This window comes from Colias croceus, chromosome 3 (assembly GCF_905220415.1).
Source record: "Colias croceus chromosome 3, ilColCroc2.1".
NCBI lineage: Eukaryota > Metazoa > Arthropoda > Insecta > Lepidoptera > Pieridae > Colias > Colias croceus.
The window spans coordinates 6,872,150-6,889,230 of NC_059539.1; the positions used below are offsets into that span (position 1 = coordinate 6,872,150).

A 17,081-nucleotide genomic window follows, 5' to 3' on the forward strand; every position below is an offset into this window, starting at 1 on the left:
GATGACCAGTCTAGCCAACGAGTCGTAAAGGAATTTAACACGTTTCCATTTGCAATCCCCCCCAAGATTTCTATATTTAGGTATTTATTTTTTAACCTCTCAGGTTCTCAATTCAAAGCTATATTTTTTTTGCTTTGTTACTTCAGAACTTTTGACTGATTGAACCGATTTTGATATTATTTTTTCATTTGAAAACAGGTGTCTTCCATAAAGAACACATGAACGAAGTGTCTTCGCCTTAATAGAGACATTAAGAAAAGTGTTAATGGACACGTTCTTAGACATACTTTACCTAGCAAATTAAGTTAGATTTATATTACTCATTAGCCTATAGTATAAGGCTAGATCGTAATTTTCAATAATGATACCCTAAGTAGTTAGGTTCATTATATTAGGTGAAAAAAAAAAAAAAGGTGTCTTCCATGTGGTGGAACTACCAAAATTTAAATTTGATTTAGTTAGGTAACTAGGTAGTTAGAAAATTTTAAGGCAGTTTTTGTTAGGTATTTTATGTCATATCAAGTTTTTTATTACTATTATTTTGGTGTGATACCTATATTTATCTACATGTTTAAAATTCTCTCTAAAAATTAACATATTTTTGATATTTTCTCATATATCACAGTTAGCAAACGACATATTCTATTAAATACGCTCGTCAAAGGGTTAAATATGCGATGACAATGTTAATCCCAGTAAAACTGTTGATATTATGCACTGACCTTCTTAACGATCAGATAATCGTTCATCAACCTCTGCACATGTCTTTATGTCGAGTCAGAGGTTGCACGCTTCAGCAATTAGTTCATGGATGTTATGTTTATCCATAATAGCCAATAGGTAATCAATAATATTTAGTTATTGATAAGCTGGGACCACTGTAACAAGTTACTCATGTACCTTCTATAGTCGATATCTATATCTATAGATGCTAGATGCACAGAATAACGATAATCAGTAGCATTACAAGATACATACTTATAGATGACTAGCTGTGTTCCGCTCCTGTTGGTCTTAGGGTGATGATATATAGCCTATTCCTTGATAAATGGGCAATCTAACACCGAAATAATTTTTCAAATCGGACCAGTAGTTCCTGAGATTAGCGCGTTCAAACAAACAAACAAACTCTTCAGTTATATTTACTACACTAGCTTCCGCCCGCGACTCCGTCCGCGCGGATGTCGGTCTTCGAGTGGATGGTTTATTTTTCCGTTTTTAGTAACTCTGACAATGATAATACTTTAAAACTTATAAATATCTATTGGACCCAAATACGGCTAGGCCTATAATAATACGCAACGTGTGTTCACGGTTCTACAGAACAACGTCTATGGATAAAACTGAAAAATTAAGATAAATACATATTTTTTCTACGTATTTTTCCAGGATAAAAGAATCCTTTTGTACGCCCAGGATAATAAGGTATAATAATTAATAATAATTAATAATTAACGGTTCCGGGAAATCGAACCATTAGTTTTCACGTGATGTCTTCACATACAGACAGACAAAAAATTTTTTATCATATATTTGTACATATAACTAAATATTATTGATTACCTATCGATCCAGTATGTAACACCCCCTGCTATTTATTTTTTCAATATTTTCAATGTACAGAATTGACCCTTCTACAGATTTATTATATGTATAGATATATAGAAAAATGAAAAACATAAATTATTTCATAAGTTTATTAATCGATTTCATCAAAAATGCATTTCCATTTTTTTTTATAAATTGACAATAAAACCACAAAAACTATACTTAAAATATAGTTGTAAGTAGTAAGGAATACAATAACAGATATACAATAAAGAGGCAATAATTATAAATCAGCTACATATTATATTTTTTTAATTAATTTCAAATTCAATTCAATCTCACCAATATCAGTCTTTGTTAATTAAATACAATATTTATTGGCTATTTTTTAATTTTAATCTCTTTACATTAGTTTTCTGTTGAAAAACATGTATATTAATTCCAATATAATCAAAATATAGTTAAACTTAAATTATATTCATTTACAAAGCTATCTCACAAATTTTGAGCATGATCTTAAGTAAAAGTTAACAAAAATATGAATCCAATAAAAAGCATTATACAAATCTTTAACAAAAGTAGCCTTTGCTTATGTTGATTAACTATTTTATTTATAGAAGTTTAAATCTTATAAAAATACATCAGTATGAAAATTTCTTTAGGAATTGAAAAAGTAAAAAATATAAATAATAAATATCCCTGGAACCATATCATTCACATATCTTTGGATTTAATAATAAACATGTATAATAAAATATTAAAATATAAATTTTGTACAAAAAATTTCAAAGCTGCTACATTGAACCAATGGGCTTAACAATACAAAATAATATATGATAAATTCCCATTTACAAATATAAAAAATTGTCAATTTTTATTCCTTAATTTTATCTTATATTATATTTTTAGGTTATAAATTATAATAATAATTTTCACTATTTATTCACCAAATAGTAACCGTATTTTAATAGTATCTTATGGCAAAGTTTATTGACTATACTATATTATGTACTTTTTACTTGTACTAGTAACTAGATAACAAAATTTAAATCCCTTTTGTACTACAACATGCAAACTTGAATACTGCACATTATCTATATAAATTATTAATAAAAATCTGATAAAAAAATGCAAATAAAGTATATAAAATTCAATTACATATAACATTTGAAAAATCTATTTTGTCATGGTTTTAATATTTCATAGATAATTCTTATTTTTTTTATAAAATAAACATGAACAATGTAATATTTCATACATTTTTTTTTATGAAATGCAATAGAATGTTTGATTTTCTCTTAATAATTATATTTTGCACTCTATTTGTACTATTAAAACTTAACTTAAGCACCCTTTAAAACAAGTAATAAAAATTGTGATTCTAGTAACAATGTAATAATCTCCACTATTTAAAACATAGTATAATCTCCTAAGAAATTCCTTTATTTAGGAGTATAATGTGCTATGGCATAGTCGTGGTAGTACATCATAATAGCCAGAGGTTGTCCCAGTATAAGGGAACTCCAAACTATGATGTTACCCCAACGGGACCCTAGCTTCTTTTCGATGAACTTGGATATCACAGAGAGCGGCGGTTGAGCCATCATGCCGAGGAACGCCCAGACTCTAAACATTTGTAGCGGGACGCTTACCTGTAAAGAATATAAGTATGAAAAGCATAAAACCTTTATATATATTCTCTTAATACGGAACCTTTGTAGATCTAGAATTATTATTTTAAATTTAAATCTGTAATAAAAATCCATGCAGCTAGAGTCATGATCTGAAAGTTATCGACGATAAAATTGTCATGCAATTTCTTTATCCTAGAACAGATCAGTTCCTCATATTCCTAGATTGTACTCTAGGACGTGTCTAGGACTTAGAGAATTTTTGTATGTAAATTTCTCGTTATTATAGCATCCGATCAAAAACTTGCACGCCATCTATTCGTAAATTACACACACTTTGTTTGGATAGTAGATGGCGCCGTAGTTGTTAGTTCCTGCAGTACACAATTTGATTAGTTAGGCACTAGATGGCGCGCCAGGTTCAGTTTCAACCAAGTAATCCACTTTCCGTGGAAATGTGCTAGCAAGCTATTTTTTATTCTTTACTTGTTAAATACTAGATGGCGTGAAGCATAATTTATTAAAAATTTACAAAATGGGCGTCGACTTACCTACCTATTTTGTATGTTACATTTTCAATCTTGTTTGTATGTTACTCTGTTTAGGAATACGTTTCTTACGTGGGTTCCGAGTTTTGACAAAGCGGAGGTCAAATCGAGCAAGCGTATTTGCGTATAATATTAAAAACTCACCAAGTACTCATGGAAAAACGCCGATATGAAGAACACAACAATCCCAGCTAGTCCTTTCCCATATCCCATTTCAGTGATCGGTATGTACACATGTCTCACAGCCCACAAGTGCACGGGCATATTCCAAGTACTCCAGAATACTGCTATGTTCCTTGCATTCCACCAGTCGTTGTAGAAATTACGATCAGCGAAATGCAGGAGTTCTCCCATGAGGTTTAGGAATGAATGGAACGATAGGTAGAAGAAACATAGCCATATTAAATGGTTGGGCACCTGGGGGGAGTAAATTTGATTTTTTAAATTTGAAACAACATTTGTACTTATAATAATGATAATGTTAAAAAATTGTATTTTTTGAATTGGAAACTTCTTTAGGCGCTTTGAGACTAAAATTTCAAGGTTGCGTTATGGCAATACAGTCACGTCATGGAGCAAGGCGACGATTTTGGGATCTTTGAATCTTTCAAAAGAAGTTTCACTTCTGACACGTGTGCTCGGCACACACGCTCTTTTTTATTATTTTGTTCACAAATTTACACAAATAGGCTTAAAAACTTTAAACAAGTAATATACCAGATCCAGTAAAAGTAATAATTATAGACTTACAGCAAGTTTCAATAATCGCTCAGTAATTCTTACAACATCCATTTGAGAGAAGGGATCAACAGCGTTCTTTACAGACGGAATCATCCATTGTTGGAATAGAGCCATAATCAGGTTCATTCCAAATATTACTTCCACTATTCTCTTGATGAGGAACCTTTTTCTAATTCTACAATTCAAAATAATATTTTTATTTACATATGTGATTTAATTTAAACACCTAGAAATTATCTAATTAAAACTACTAAAACCGCCAATTGCTTAGTATATTATCCTGATTTTGTCAAACTTTGTGTGTGCAATAAAGAATATATAAAAATAAATAAATAAAACCAAGCAATGTTATGTATATATGTTACATATAACAAATCCTACAACACAATACAATATTATAATCTATCATTTTTAGACAAACTCTATTTCTATATGAGTCAAAATAGAATCACTGTTAATTATAGCATAAAGAACATACTGATTTTTTTTTTACTTACCTTGTTGTGCGTGGGAAATTCAATTCATAACAAAGGGTAGGTGCAAGCAAGAAATAGAACAAATCTCTAAGGTTCAGGTTGTCTGGATACTTAACGATGCCCACAATGTCATCGGTTTTCTCATGGTCTGAGTTTTCTGACGGAAAAATCATGCAATTATTGACATACACATCATAACAATATGTACATGATGTTATTATGCAGGTCTCGCAGTTAGTCCTTATATCTTACTACTTGTTAAAAAAAGATAATAATTACACTTGCATTCAGTATTATAAGGGTAAATATTGTTATTTATATTACCATACAGTAGATTAATATATTTGTAAATCCTACAACTACTAAGCGCTTCAAAGCTTAGACTTGGACAATACTATTGGAATTGGAATACTACTATAATATTCGAGTTAGAGGCGGTTCTTCGTCCATTTGAAATGTTAATTTATTTTACTATTGGAATGGGAAGAAATTGGGTACTTGATGTTACTGTTACATTATAGAATATATGAAAGATGACAGAGGTGGTATGGAATAACAATAAAAATATATTTATTTTATATCTGTTAAACCACAAGAGTATGAAGATACTAAAAGCGTATAACATTAAGTATTAAAATTATTACTAAGTAATTTAAACGAAAAATGCCAGTCATGAAGAAAAACAAATAAAGCATAAGTTTACAGATTATGAGAGAATTCGTTGAGTAATTTACAGAAAGTCATTAGGTGATTATTTTCGGCGTAATTACACTTTTTTTTCATTATTTTGATTATAATAGAAACTATAAAAATCATATCTTAACACAATGAAAAAAATCTCATATAAATCAAACTTATTTGTCCAACACCAGATAGCAGCAGCAATTATATTTGTAAGACTTTTAATTACGATTGCCAACAATTTTTTATTATACTTATACAAAACAAAAAGCTTTTAATACAATTACAGCATAAATCGTAAATCGCAGTTTTCTATATTAAAAATTGTAAGCACACACAAAAGCATCAAGGGTAGTGCTTGTAACACAAAAAGGTGCTTTTTATAAAAACATAACTTACGATCTTGCTCGGCATTATCAAGCGCATCTGGAAATGTCAACAGTGAAGTGTGAAACGTGAAAATATGTACTTTATTTAACATATTGTAATACTTTAACATAGTTAATAGCATAGTAAAGAGAACAAGTAAGTTATCTTTGCACAAAGGCAGGGCCGGACCGTGAACTTGTGAGGCCCTGGGCTGATACTACCCAGGGGCCTTTTTTTTCGAAATGTTCATATTTTCTTAATTCTTACTTTCGCAATTTTGTTATTTTAACATAATCAAATTTGATTTTAAATCGTTTCATTAGTTCAGGAGTCTATCCGCGCGGACAAACAAAGTGACACGTCATTTTTTTTTATTTTTTTTATTTATTTAGGTCATCCAACATTAGTCACAACAATACTTATAGCTAGGGTACATAATTATTATTACATATATTAATAATTATAACAAAATTACAATTGTGACAAACATTTACAGGATAACACAATAACACAACTTTATACATATAAAGATAATAAAAAAATAATTAAATAATTTTATTTATCCATACTATCCATACTAATATTATAAATGCGAAAGTAACTCTGTCTGTCTGTCTGTTACTCGATCACGCCTAAACTACTGAACCAATTTGCATGAAATTTGGTATAGAGATATTTTGATACCCGAGAAAGGACATAGGCATACCTTTTATTGCGAAATATTATTATTATTACCTATAAAGTTATTACAATAATATTCACTGCTTTTTCCCAGGTTGGTTTGATTTTTATACACGTTTTAACCTCTAATGCCTCCTCCACACTACTCGCGAAGTTCCTCGGCGAAGTACTCGGCCGAAATTGACTGAAGTCCGCGGTGCTACAATACACACTCGTTCAACTTCGCGAGGAGCGCATACGTTCGTATTCAGAACGAACTTCAGGTAACTTCGTGCCCTTTGACACGGGCGCAAAAACCGACAACAAACGGAAGTCGGCCGAGGCGAGATAAAGTTGGACGAAGTAAGCCGAAGTGCCTCTCTACATTATTCTATTCGTCTAACCTCGTTCAACTTCGCGAGTAATGTGGAGGAGGCATAATATTTTAATGAAATCTCGAATTATGTTAACGCTCCTAATCGTAGGTACTACTTACTAGATAGTGTAATGCCCATGTAATCGTAGAATTGTTAATTAAAATATAGGAATTATATTTGAATTTTAACCTAATTAATTTGATTTAAAACTTCTTATATTATGATGAAAAAAAAAACCAATAAATCATGAATTAATCTTTTTATTAAAGACTATCATTGAACACATTTATTTTTATTGAAGGTAAAAAAATGGAATAAAGGGTTCAAAAACTACAATTTATAATTTTAATCCTAATTCCTCTTCATCGTAGTCTTCTGGCTGCTGGTAAATTTCAAACTGGTCTTCATCATCGTCTTCAACGACATTCGTCTCAAGTTCTTCCATAATTTCGGGGTCAAAGGTTCCATCTTCGTCAATGTCGCTCTGATATGGTAGAGCATTGAGACAAGCTTGCCCATTACATTGGCCACAAGCTAAAGAGCATTGCAAGCCCGCTTTCCTGCATCCGCATCGCGAACCACAGCCACTCTTGCAGTTGCAGAAAATTATATTTAGCAAATCTTCTGGAGCAGGTAATAAAATTTTCATGATACACTCCAGAAAATCGTGTTGCATTGCCCAACTTGGGGTTCCAAATCATGTCCTTACCAAGTTTGAACTTATAATATTCATGGTTGAAATGTCGATGAAGTGATGCTGTGACCGTGCGCTCTCCGCCCTCTATCTCGAGAACGGTTCACCGTATACAAAATTTTTTTTGAAGAAATTTGTAGAGAATTTTATATTCTACAATATTGATAATCAATACAAATAGCAAAAAAACCATAAGAAATGAGATATTTCCAAAGAAAGCGCATACAACCGATTTTTGTGACCTTGAAATTTAATATTTGCTTACATCCTACCATATGTAGATTTTGAGACAACTTTTAGGGTGTCAATATACAAGTATTTGCAGACTTACAGCTGGGTATCTCGAATTCCGAAATTCTTACCTAATTTAACCTTACATGACTGGGCCATAACTCGTTCGGGCTCGTACATAAGAGTTAAAACACTTCTTAATAACCGAATAACGCATTTCGTTAAAAAATCACAGATGTTTATAAGTATATAAATTTTTAATAGTACGTTGATAGTTATAATAAATCTGTATTAATAAAAAAAAATATTTGAATAAACGAGTACAAATAAATATTAATTTATCGAAAAAAAAAATATCATTATGAATCATTATTAAGAGGGAAATAACAAGTTTTTTCGAAACGGTTTGGTAAAAAAACATGGCTTTATAATAAGCCTATTTATACAGGGTTTGTTTTCAATGACCGGCCAATTTTTCGGAAATGGTTCAGAATCGATAACATTTTAGATCTAATGAAAAAAAAACGTTGTTTTTTTTTAAATTATATTTCATTCCTGTCCGCCACTAAAAAGCGAACGTGTGGACATTACAAAAGCACAATTCAATTCAACAACCTAGATAGGTAGAAGTTAGCACACACATAAATTTGGCGATGCGCGCATGCACACAAGTGCATTGATTCTGGCGGTGTTTACGATTTAGGAAATTTTTAAGACATTTTCAAATGAATGCTATTATTTTTATTTTATTCGACAATAATGTTTCAAATGTACCTTTGGTTTAATATCTAGATCTTAATTTTAAATTTTGGCTGGTCATTGAAAATAAAGTCATGAATATGTATATCTATACTTAATATTAAAAAGCTGAAGAGTTTGTATGTTTGTTTGAACGCATCTCAGGAACTACTGGTCCGATTAAAAAAAATATTTCGGTGTTAGATAGCCCATTTATAGTGGAAGGCTATTATATCATCAGGCTAAGACCAACAGGATCTGAGCCACGTGAGTGAAATCGCAGGGCGCAGCTAGTTATTATTATGTATACGTCTACGTATAAAATAACCAAATAGTTTCAATAAATGAGATTTATTTCCTATAAGTTGAAAATCAACATGCAAACATCCTTCTACATGTTAGCAAAAGTTATTGAAGTAGGTATGCGATTTTCATCAATTTTTTTTTTCGAAAACCGACTACAGATGTTTTTTCAAATTATCGCCCATTGTTTTTATCGGGGTATGGGGGCCCTTTTAACCTCGGGGCCCTGGGCTGCAGCCCATAAAGCCCATGGGTAGATCCGGCCCTGCACAAAGGTACATCGAGCCGTTTGTATGTACGCGCCACGCGGAGCGCTTGGCCACTCCCCCCGTTCATGTACGTACGCAAGCTTGACTCACGCACACAACGTCGCACGGTTCCTTCTCATGGACCGTTCTCGTGAGGGTCGCGCCATTGGCGTGAGCGGTCAGTGTTTGTTTATACAATTACTAGTGGTCCGCCCCGGCTTCGCCCGTGGTACATATTTCGCAACAAAAGGTAGCCTATGTCCTTTCTCGGGTATCAAAATATCTCCATAACAAATTTCATGCAAATTGGTTCCGTAGTTTAGGCGTGATTGAGTAAAAGACAGACAGAGTTACTTTCGCATTTATAATATTAAGTATGGATTTAAAATATCAACGTAACAAGTGAAAACCCTGTCCCTCACGAGTTTAGGTACCGTGCGCTCCTAAACGCCGAGAGACTGCCTACTTCTTCTCTTTATACTATGTTAATAGTTAGTTTGTATATGTGTAATGTATTTAACACGCCATATTGAATATAGTGAAATTTATTTACCACAATAGGTACATTAAAAATTTCATTTCTGAAATAATATAATTGTATTAAATTTTTAAGCTATATGTATAATATAATAGGGTTAAATAATAATTACTACCAAGAGTTCTAAGGCTGAGGCATCTACATAATACATTTATATCTTTGAAGAATGCAAGTCACTTAAATATTCAAAGCAATCATTAGATCACAATGACATACAAAGTTCAATGCCATTTAATCCTTGGTAATTATTAATAATTACATATTTACTCTTTAGATTTTTTCACTCAGATAGTGTAACTTATTGTAAAATTTTATTGATTATACATATTGAGAATGACAAAATAGATCTTGGATGAATAATAAAATTTTTGTTGGAATCCTGAACTGTGTTTTAACAAAACTCCAATTAATAATGTTTCTATGGAAGAATGACAATTGTAACAAAGAACATGATTAATCACATGATAATACCTGTACAAATAAAATAATTTCAATGATTTATGACTAATATTCTCCCTAGTAATACATTGTTTAATGTATAATAAACGTAAAGTTTGGTAATTCATTACCTACGTACTAAAGAGATATCATAGTCCAGGCGAAAAATTTAGTAGCTATAAAAATTGTCCTAGGAAAAGTTTTGATAAATTTTTACAGTATATTTCAGAAATGTATTGAAGACACATATGTTTCAAGATAATTAATTAATTAACAACTAAATATCGATACATACGAAATAAGAAAAAAAAGTGTTAAATTAATATGAGAATACTTACTACAATTTGGAGCCGATAAACTCTGACGACGCAAGGATTTAGACTTCTTTGTCCTTGTCCCATTTCTGCACCAATGATTTGTTTGACAGTAACTCCACAGTTTTAGGAATATAACCAGATATATCATACACACTGTGGTTATCCCCACTGAAAATTAAACATAACAATTAAATCTAATAGCCACATATTATTTTATAGTTATTTAAAATAGTTAAAACAAAAGTGGCAACCTCTAAAGTCAGTTTTACCAACACATGTTGTGCAATATACGAAATAACAATACAATTGTAAATAAAATTACTCATTATTCTAACTTCGATCAAAATCAAAATAGATTTTGGTCCAGCACTGTAGTAATTATATGTGTACTATAGTATTTACTGCCTATTTATACAACTTTTCTTTGTCCATTTTTGGGAAAAAGCAGAAGTTTATATGTAAAATTAATTTTAAGAGTTGTTTTATGTTATAGAGTAATAAATAAATGAAATAATTATGTACAAACCAAAACTGAATTCTTGATTGCTGAAATTAAGAACAATAACTGGTAGACTTATTTCTGTTAATAAATTAAGTATTTGTAATTTTACTCCCAATTTTTGTGAGAATAATTCCTGAAAAAAAAAAACAAGTGATTAATTATTTGAACATAAAATTGTATCTGTTATTTGCATATTAAATATTTACCGCTGCAATCGCTTTCTCAATCAGTAAACTGATAACAGCTGGTACAACACTATCTGTAAGAAAGATTAAGATTCAATTATACATTGATAAATAAGTTACTAAATTATAATAAATATATTAAATTACTTAATTTTTCAATAATATTAAATATAATTTTAGTTTAAACTTTTAAAAAATATATCCATTAAAATTAACAGCATTAAATAAACATTACAAAATTCTTACACATCAAAAGTAAAATTGATGGATATTGGTAATTTTTGCCTTCATTGTAGCCAGTTAGAACAATTATCCATTCAAATGGATTCACACGTATTCCATACCTGAAAAAGATATCAGAATTATATTTATAAGGGCTGATTTTTCAATCCTTGGTTAAAAGTTATTCGTTGAATAACATATTAAACTACCATTTCAAAAATCTATTCTAATTTGACAGTTTAAAGGTGACATTTTAATATTAGCGTGTAATACTTTATTGGACAGATAAGTATTAACTAAGGATTGAAAAATCAGCCCTAAATCATATAAAGTGTAAACTCTATATAACGACTCTCCATTTAACGTCAAACTCCGTATAACGTCAAGATTTCTCGACTTCGGTTGGTTTATATTGTTGTCTATACAATAATACACTCCATATAGCATCACGCTCACTCTAATTAACGACCACAATAAGACATTACCGATTACTAGGAAGTACTGACTAAGTTGCCGAAATCAATGAAAATGTAGTTGTGTACATTCTTTTTTACTGACATACCGAAGATTCTAAGAAATGCAGTCGTTTATTTGTTGTGTGAATGAACTTACACATGTTCACCTCAACTACTTGGCTTTCGTTAGTTACACGTTAAATAAAAAATTCTGCATGCCGAAGAAGATGGACGATCTGCCAAAAAATTGAAGAAACCTCAATATGAAGACCTTGATCAAGTGATGATAACATAGTTTCATAGGCAATGTCAAAATAATATTCCTGTCTCGGGACCAATCATGCAATTTTCCCTTTCTTTCCATTTAACGACCACTCTCTATAACGTCGAAAAATGCACGGTCCCTTAAGTGACGTTATACAGAGTTTACACTGTACACTTCACAAATAATTAAGAAAAAATTACACTATTTTAAACACTTACTCGCAGATAACCTCATCTGACCCTTAAAAGATGCATGAAAAAGTGTGAAAAGAACATTGTAAATTTTATAAAAACAAAAAAAATAATAGGGAAGCAATAATAGGTACATAATTTAAAATAACAATGAAATCCAGTAACCCTCCCCTAGAATTTCCCTCCCCCAGTCATATATTTGAAATAATCAATGTTAAACACAATAATTGTAAAAATGATTATTAAATTATAGATATAACAGTAGAAATAACAAATCATAGTTTTACATAGTTACCTACTCTTGTTTAACATAGAATTTGAATTCACTTACTTTAAAAAATTTTCAAGACATAAACGCAATCCTCCAATAGTTAACATGAGGAAACCCCAATTTACCAAGCCCGTGAAATTTGTGAACTCTGAGCTCCAAGAAAAAAGTGAATCTCTTGGCTTGTGACATCTGAAATGATATTATTTCATTCATAAATAAGAGAGATTATATTATTTACATATAATAATTTTATTTCTAAGTTATTAACATACGGTCTATCAAATTGGGATCTTCGAGCCTTTTTTTCTTTTTCTGTAATTTCTTCAGCGGTTGTAACACTCTGCGCCCTTCTATATCGCAAGGAATTCTCTTCATGGTTAGCACCCATTGATTACCATTTACCTTAAAAATACTATATTATCTAAGTATATTATTAAATCATTTTAAAATCAAATAGATTTGATCTATTGGTCCTTTTGGTCATTCAATAAATTTTAATATAAGTCAATAATAAGTTATTTTTACTTTTTTTCATTTTACAATTGAATATTTTCAACAACATTTATAAAAACAAAACAACATACCTTTTTAAAACAAGCACAAGATACCGAATTAATATTTATAGGTTTAGGGTAAATCAAATTTAAAAAAGTTGTACATAGGTTCCTAAACTAACTAGGTACCTACGGCTACCGATATCGATCACATCGATTATCGTCTGATACCTCGATCCTCTGAGTATCGATCTTTGGACACAGTCGGCACTCGGCAGACATTGACTTCTGTCTTCAAAGATAACATTAAATAATCAAGTAATATTGTCACAGAAAATCACAGTCGTTATTATTACTATATTGCCGCCTCTATACAATTATACATAGGCCAACGCGTTGGCAAGTGGCTGCCGGCTGGCCCAGCTACTGGTCAAATGTGACAGATCGCAGAATGGGCGCCGGGCGCTGGCCGGTGTGCTTGCGACCTTGCCGCGCGGAGTCAGTACATCAGAGGACACTTGCCGCGTGATGAGTTTGCCCAGAGCAAGGATCAAGAGTGCAAATTTTCTTCTTGCGTCGAATTAACACATAACCTAACGAAATGAGGTATAAAATTATGAGTAACGAAGAAACATTCGAATTTATTGAGCTGTATCAGAGTGAAACTGGCTAACAATAAGGCTCAACATCCATTTTGAATACGTCCGCACCACAGGTCCGCACCACATTTAGACAGAACTATATCGAGATAGAAGAAAATAGTTCGTCGATTTACTATTACTAACGAATATACGAGAACCGAGCGTGTACATTTTGCGTAGGTACTTTGACGTCACGCGAGTCATTTAGTGAATTAGTGATGTTCACAACAACGTCAAAATAATTGTCTCTTATTAAATAGAAACTAAGTAGTTAGGTAGTTAACATTTTATGGAATCAAATTAGGAATCGATTTTGACCTTGACAGAAGAATGAGAATAAAAATTTATGTTAATTTTTACAAGCTTTTTATTAACTTAAACTGTATGTGTATGCATGTGTATATGAATGTATGTATGTATGTTCGGATCAAATCTTGCAATTGAATATTAAAGTAGTTTTACTCAACAGTCAACTTCTTGAGCTGAAATTTTGCATACATGTGCAAGTCATGACAATATAAAATTCTAGCATCATGGTGCTGAGTTAATGATGGAGACGGAAGGAACTCCTCAACTCCTCAACTTCAACTCCTCAACAACGAAACTTTGATGGGCCAGTACACGAATCTTCGTGAAAATGTATGGAACAAATCAGACTGTGTTTCGTAGGAAACCAGTATTTACAACACGTTGCTTCAATCCATATTTTATTTTTCACAAGAGAATCTTTCGGAAAACTGAAACAAATTTGCAATAAGTTTATAGTAAATATATTTTAAACCATCGATATACCAAACAATAATATTATAAACTTTAAAAATAATTATCATTTTTCTGTTTTCACTAGGTATCGATTTCAATCGACTAAGAAATCGGTATTGAAAGCATACTGAACAACCTTCTAATGTGTGGATAAACTCACAAGCGCGTTGGCAAGCGCACCGCCGCGCCATCAGCCATGCCATCGCGTTGGCGAATGCGCTGGCCTATGTGTAGAGGCGGTATAAATTATTATAATACAGCTGTTAAATATGGTACCCACATGGTACCTATACTATATCTGATCCTGATCAATACCTAATCTGTGGACACTGGACATGCTGTGGACTCAAATGTCACTGTCATTGTAGTTTCCTAAAATTTATGGGATTTTCTTTTCCTCTTTGTGTCTTAGTAAAAGAGTACGAAGATAATGTTTCGTAGATCGTAATGTAACGTTATTACCATCTAACACCAAAAATTGAATGGAAGAAGGTGCTTATTCATAATTGAAGTTGGATAATCCATAGAACTACACAAAAATGAAGATTTGGACTTCAGAGCACACATTTAAGTATGTTCAATGTTGTGACGCAACATTACTGATTAGTGTAAAGTTCATTGATAAATTAAAGCTATTGTATTTCAACTGTAGTTGTCCTTCTCCATTTGTAGCCATCCTTGGGAAACAGTTGCACAAGCCGCATGGCGAAAATATCCCAACCCCATGAATCCTGCCGTGATAGGAATTGATGTGGTGGAAAGAAGAGTTGTCGATGGAGTTTTGCATACCCACAGACTTGTCAGTTCAAAATGGTTCTTCCCTAGATGGGCACAAGCGGTATGAAATCATAAATAGTTATCATTGTATGTAAACTCTAAGAACTATCTTACAGCCTCATTCTACATTCTATACCACAATACCTTTGATTGATTATTACTAATGTTAGTTTTTGGAAATTATAAAGTTGTTGAAGAAATTTGTTTTTAATCAGATAAGACCATTAAACTTAATAAAATTATTATTTTGTTGGATTATTTTCTTGTTTAGATAACTGTTTTATTACAATTATCTAAATAATTAAAACCATCAAATAATCATATTTTTATGTTAAAGATAATATTATCTTAATTTTTATCAGACACATTATTTTCTGACGAATTCAATATAGATAAAGCATTTCTTTCAACATTGCAAACCGATCAAAACAAATATCTGTATCATTTATAAAAATTATAAAGAGTTACTATCATGCTATTAAAAAATCTATTAATAATGCTGTCTTTTTTATTAATTGTTTTTATTTATTTATTTAGCTCATTGGAACAGCTAAAATATGCTATGCAAGTGAAAAATCTGAAGTTAATCCAAATGAGCGTCAAATGACATTGAAAACTACGAATTTGACATTTTGTCGCTACATTGCCGTTGATGAAACTGTCCGATACACTCCACATCCTACAGATACCTCCAAAACTCTATTGACACAAGAGGCTGTAGTAACAGTTCAGGTAAATTTATTTTTGAACAATAAAATGTTATGAATATGCTATTTCTTTTCTCTCATAATTTAAATTAACTTCATATAATTTGTTATGAGCTTCACCACATTCTCATGTGAATTGATATTTATATTTCAAAAATTTTCAGGGAGTACCTCTCAGCAGTTACATGGAAGATTTGCTTACAAATAAAATATCATTAAATGCAGGGAAGGGACGCCAAGCTATTGAATGGGTAATTGGCAAGTTTGACAATGAAATCAAAGAACTTGCTAACTCTGCCTGCAAAAGTACTGATGAGCTCCTCTCTCAAACAAAAAAGTCGATTGATGACATTACTACAACCGCACGAAGATCTATGGATGATATATCAACCAAGGCAAAACGGTCACTTGATGACATAGAGAAATTCACCAAGGCAAATGCAAATCAACGAAGCTGAAAAGAGGAGTGATTTCAATTATAGGGCTAATTGACTTTGATGTTTGTTAAGAAAGTTCTACACAAACTATTCTCGAGCCCATTAGACAATATAAATAAATTCATTAAACTTTAGTTTCATTACTATATATACACTCAAAGCACTAACATTAGTTAAGTATTAGTAATGAATGTATTTATTGAAATAAATGTATGTCATGGGTATTGTTTACATATATTATGTTTCATATTGATGCATTTTTAAGTTTTAAATAGCAGAATGTATATAAGTTCCAATACTTTTTTTATTGATATGATTGTTTTCTTCATTCTAGATGTAAAATTGAGATCCATTAGTAAATATATTTGTTTTGCTTGTATTTGTCAATAAATTTTTGTTATCTGCTGTACTTTTTGTTTTTATTCTCATCTTTTTAAAATATTTAATTAAGGGAATTAAGCATGAGGATTGAGGATATGTAGATTTTATATTTTTAGGTATTTTACTTCACATTCATAAAATGCTGAAATACATAAAGTACTGAAAAGGTAGGTTACTGTATCCCACTTCCCAGTAATCTAACCCTCCAGATGTCCATCTTCTTCTTTATTTTTGGCGCAATTTTTTAAGTTTT

General features: G+C 31.2%; 2 protein-coding genes across 7 annotated transcripts; one reads left to right on the top strand and one right to left on the bottom strand.

Moving 5' to 3' along the window:
- Nucleotides 1-2,530: 2,530 nt before the first annotated feature.
- LOC123706235 (diacylglycerol O-acyltransferase 1) lies at nt 2,531-13,342 on the bottom strand. Of its 5 annotated transcripts, none has more exons than XM_045655409.1 (12): nt 13,214-13,342; nt 12,902-13,031; nt 12,690-12,818; nt 11,472-11,569; nt 11,247-11,299; nt 11,065-11,173; nt 10,560-10,706; nt 6,025-6,051; nt 4,966-5,101; nt 4,478-4,643; nt 3,872-4,144; nt 2,531-3,200 (listed from the first exon to the last, which is right to left on the bottom strand). In XM_045655409.1, the coding sequence occupies exons 2-12, from the start codon at nt 13,015-13,017 to the stop codon at nt 2,991-2,993; spliced, it is 1,464 nt and encodes a 487-aa protein (XP_045511365.1). In that variant the 5' UTR covers nt 13,018-13,031; nt 13,214-13,342; the 3' UTR covers nt 2,531-2,990. The 5 variants fall into 5 exon arrangements, with proteins under 5 accessions (XP_045511365.1, XP_045511369.1, XP_045511367.1 ...); XM_045655413.1 differs by having other exon boundaries at nt 13,317-13,336; XM_045655411.1 differs by having other exon boundaries at nt 13,313-13,331.
- A 1,554-nt stretch (nt 13,343-14,896) lies between these two features.
- On the top strand, nt 14,897-16,856 carry LOC123706344 (protein slowmo). 2 transcript variants are annotated; one of them, XM_045655560.1, is made up of 4 exons: nt 14,897-15,097; nt 15,179-15,364; nt 15,841-16,035; nt 16,175-16,856. In XM_045655560.1, the coding sequence occupies exons 2-4, from the start codon at nt 15,251-15,253 to the stop codon at nt 16,466-16,468; spliced, it is 603 nt and encodes a 200-aa protein (XP_045511516.1). In that variant the 5' UTR covers nt 14,897-15,097; nt 15,179-15,250; the 3' UTR covers nt 16,469-16,856. The 2 variants fall into 2 exon arrangements, with proteins under 2 accessions (XP_045511516.1, XP_045511515.1); XM_045655559.1 differs by having other exon boundaries at nt 14,898-15,097; nt 15,199-15,364.
- Nucleotides 16,857-17,081: the final 225 nt, after the last annotated feature.

Excerpts from the sequence above, each read along its gene's own strand:
- LOC123706235 (XM_045655409.1), bottom strand. The coding sequence starts at position 13,017 with ATGGGTGCTAACCATGAAGAGAATTCCTTGCGATATAGAAGGGCGCAG. Across the intron at positions 12,819-12,901 it reads AGATCCCAATTTGATAGACC|ATGTCACAAGCCAAGAGATT; the intron begins GTATGTTAATAA and ends ATATCATTTCAG. Across the intron at positions 11,300-11,471 it reads ATCAATTTTACTTTTGATGT|ATAGTGTTGTACCAGCTGTT; the intron begins GTAAGAATTTTG and ends TCTTTCTTACAG.
- LOC123706344 (XM_045655559.1), top strand. The coding sequence starts at position 15,066 with ATGAAGATTTGGACTTCAGAGCACACATTTAA. Across the intron at positions 15,098-15,198 it reads ACTTCAGAGCACACATTTAA|CCATCCTTGGGAAACAGTTG; the intron begins GTATGTTCAATG and ends CTCCATTTGTAG. Across the intron at positions 16,036-16,174 it reads AGGCTGTAGTAACAGTTCAG|GGAGTACCTCTCAGCAGTTA; the intron begins GTAAATTTATTT and ends AAAAATTTTCAG.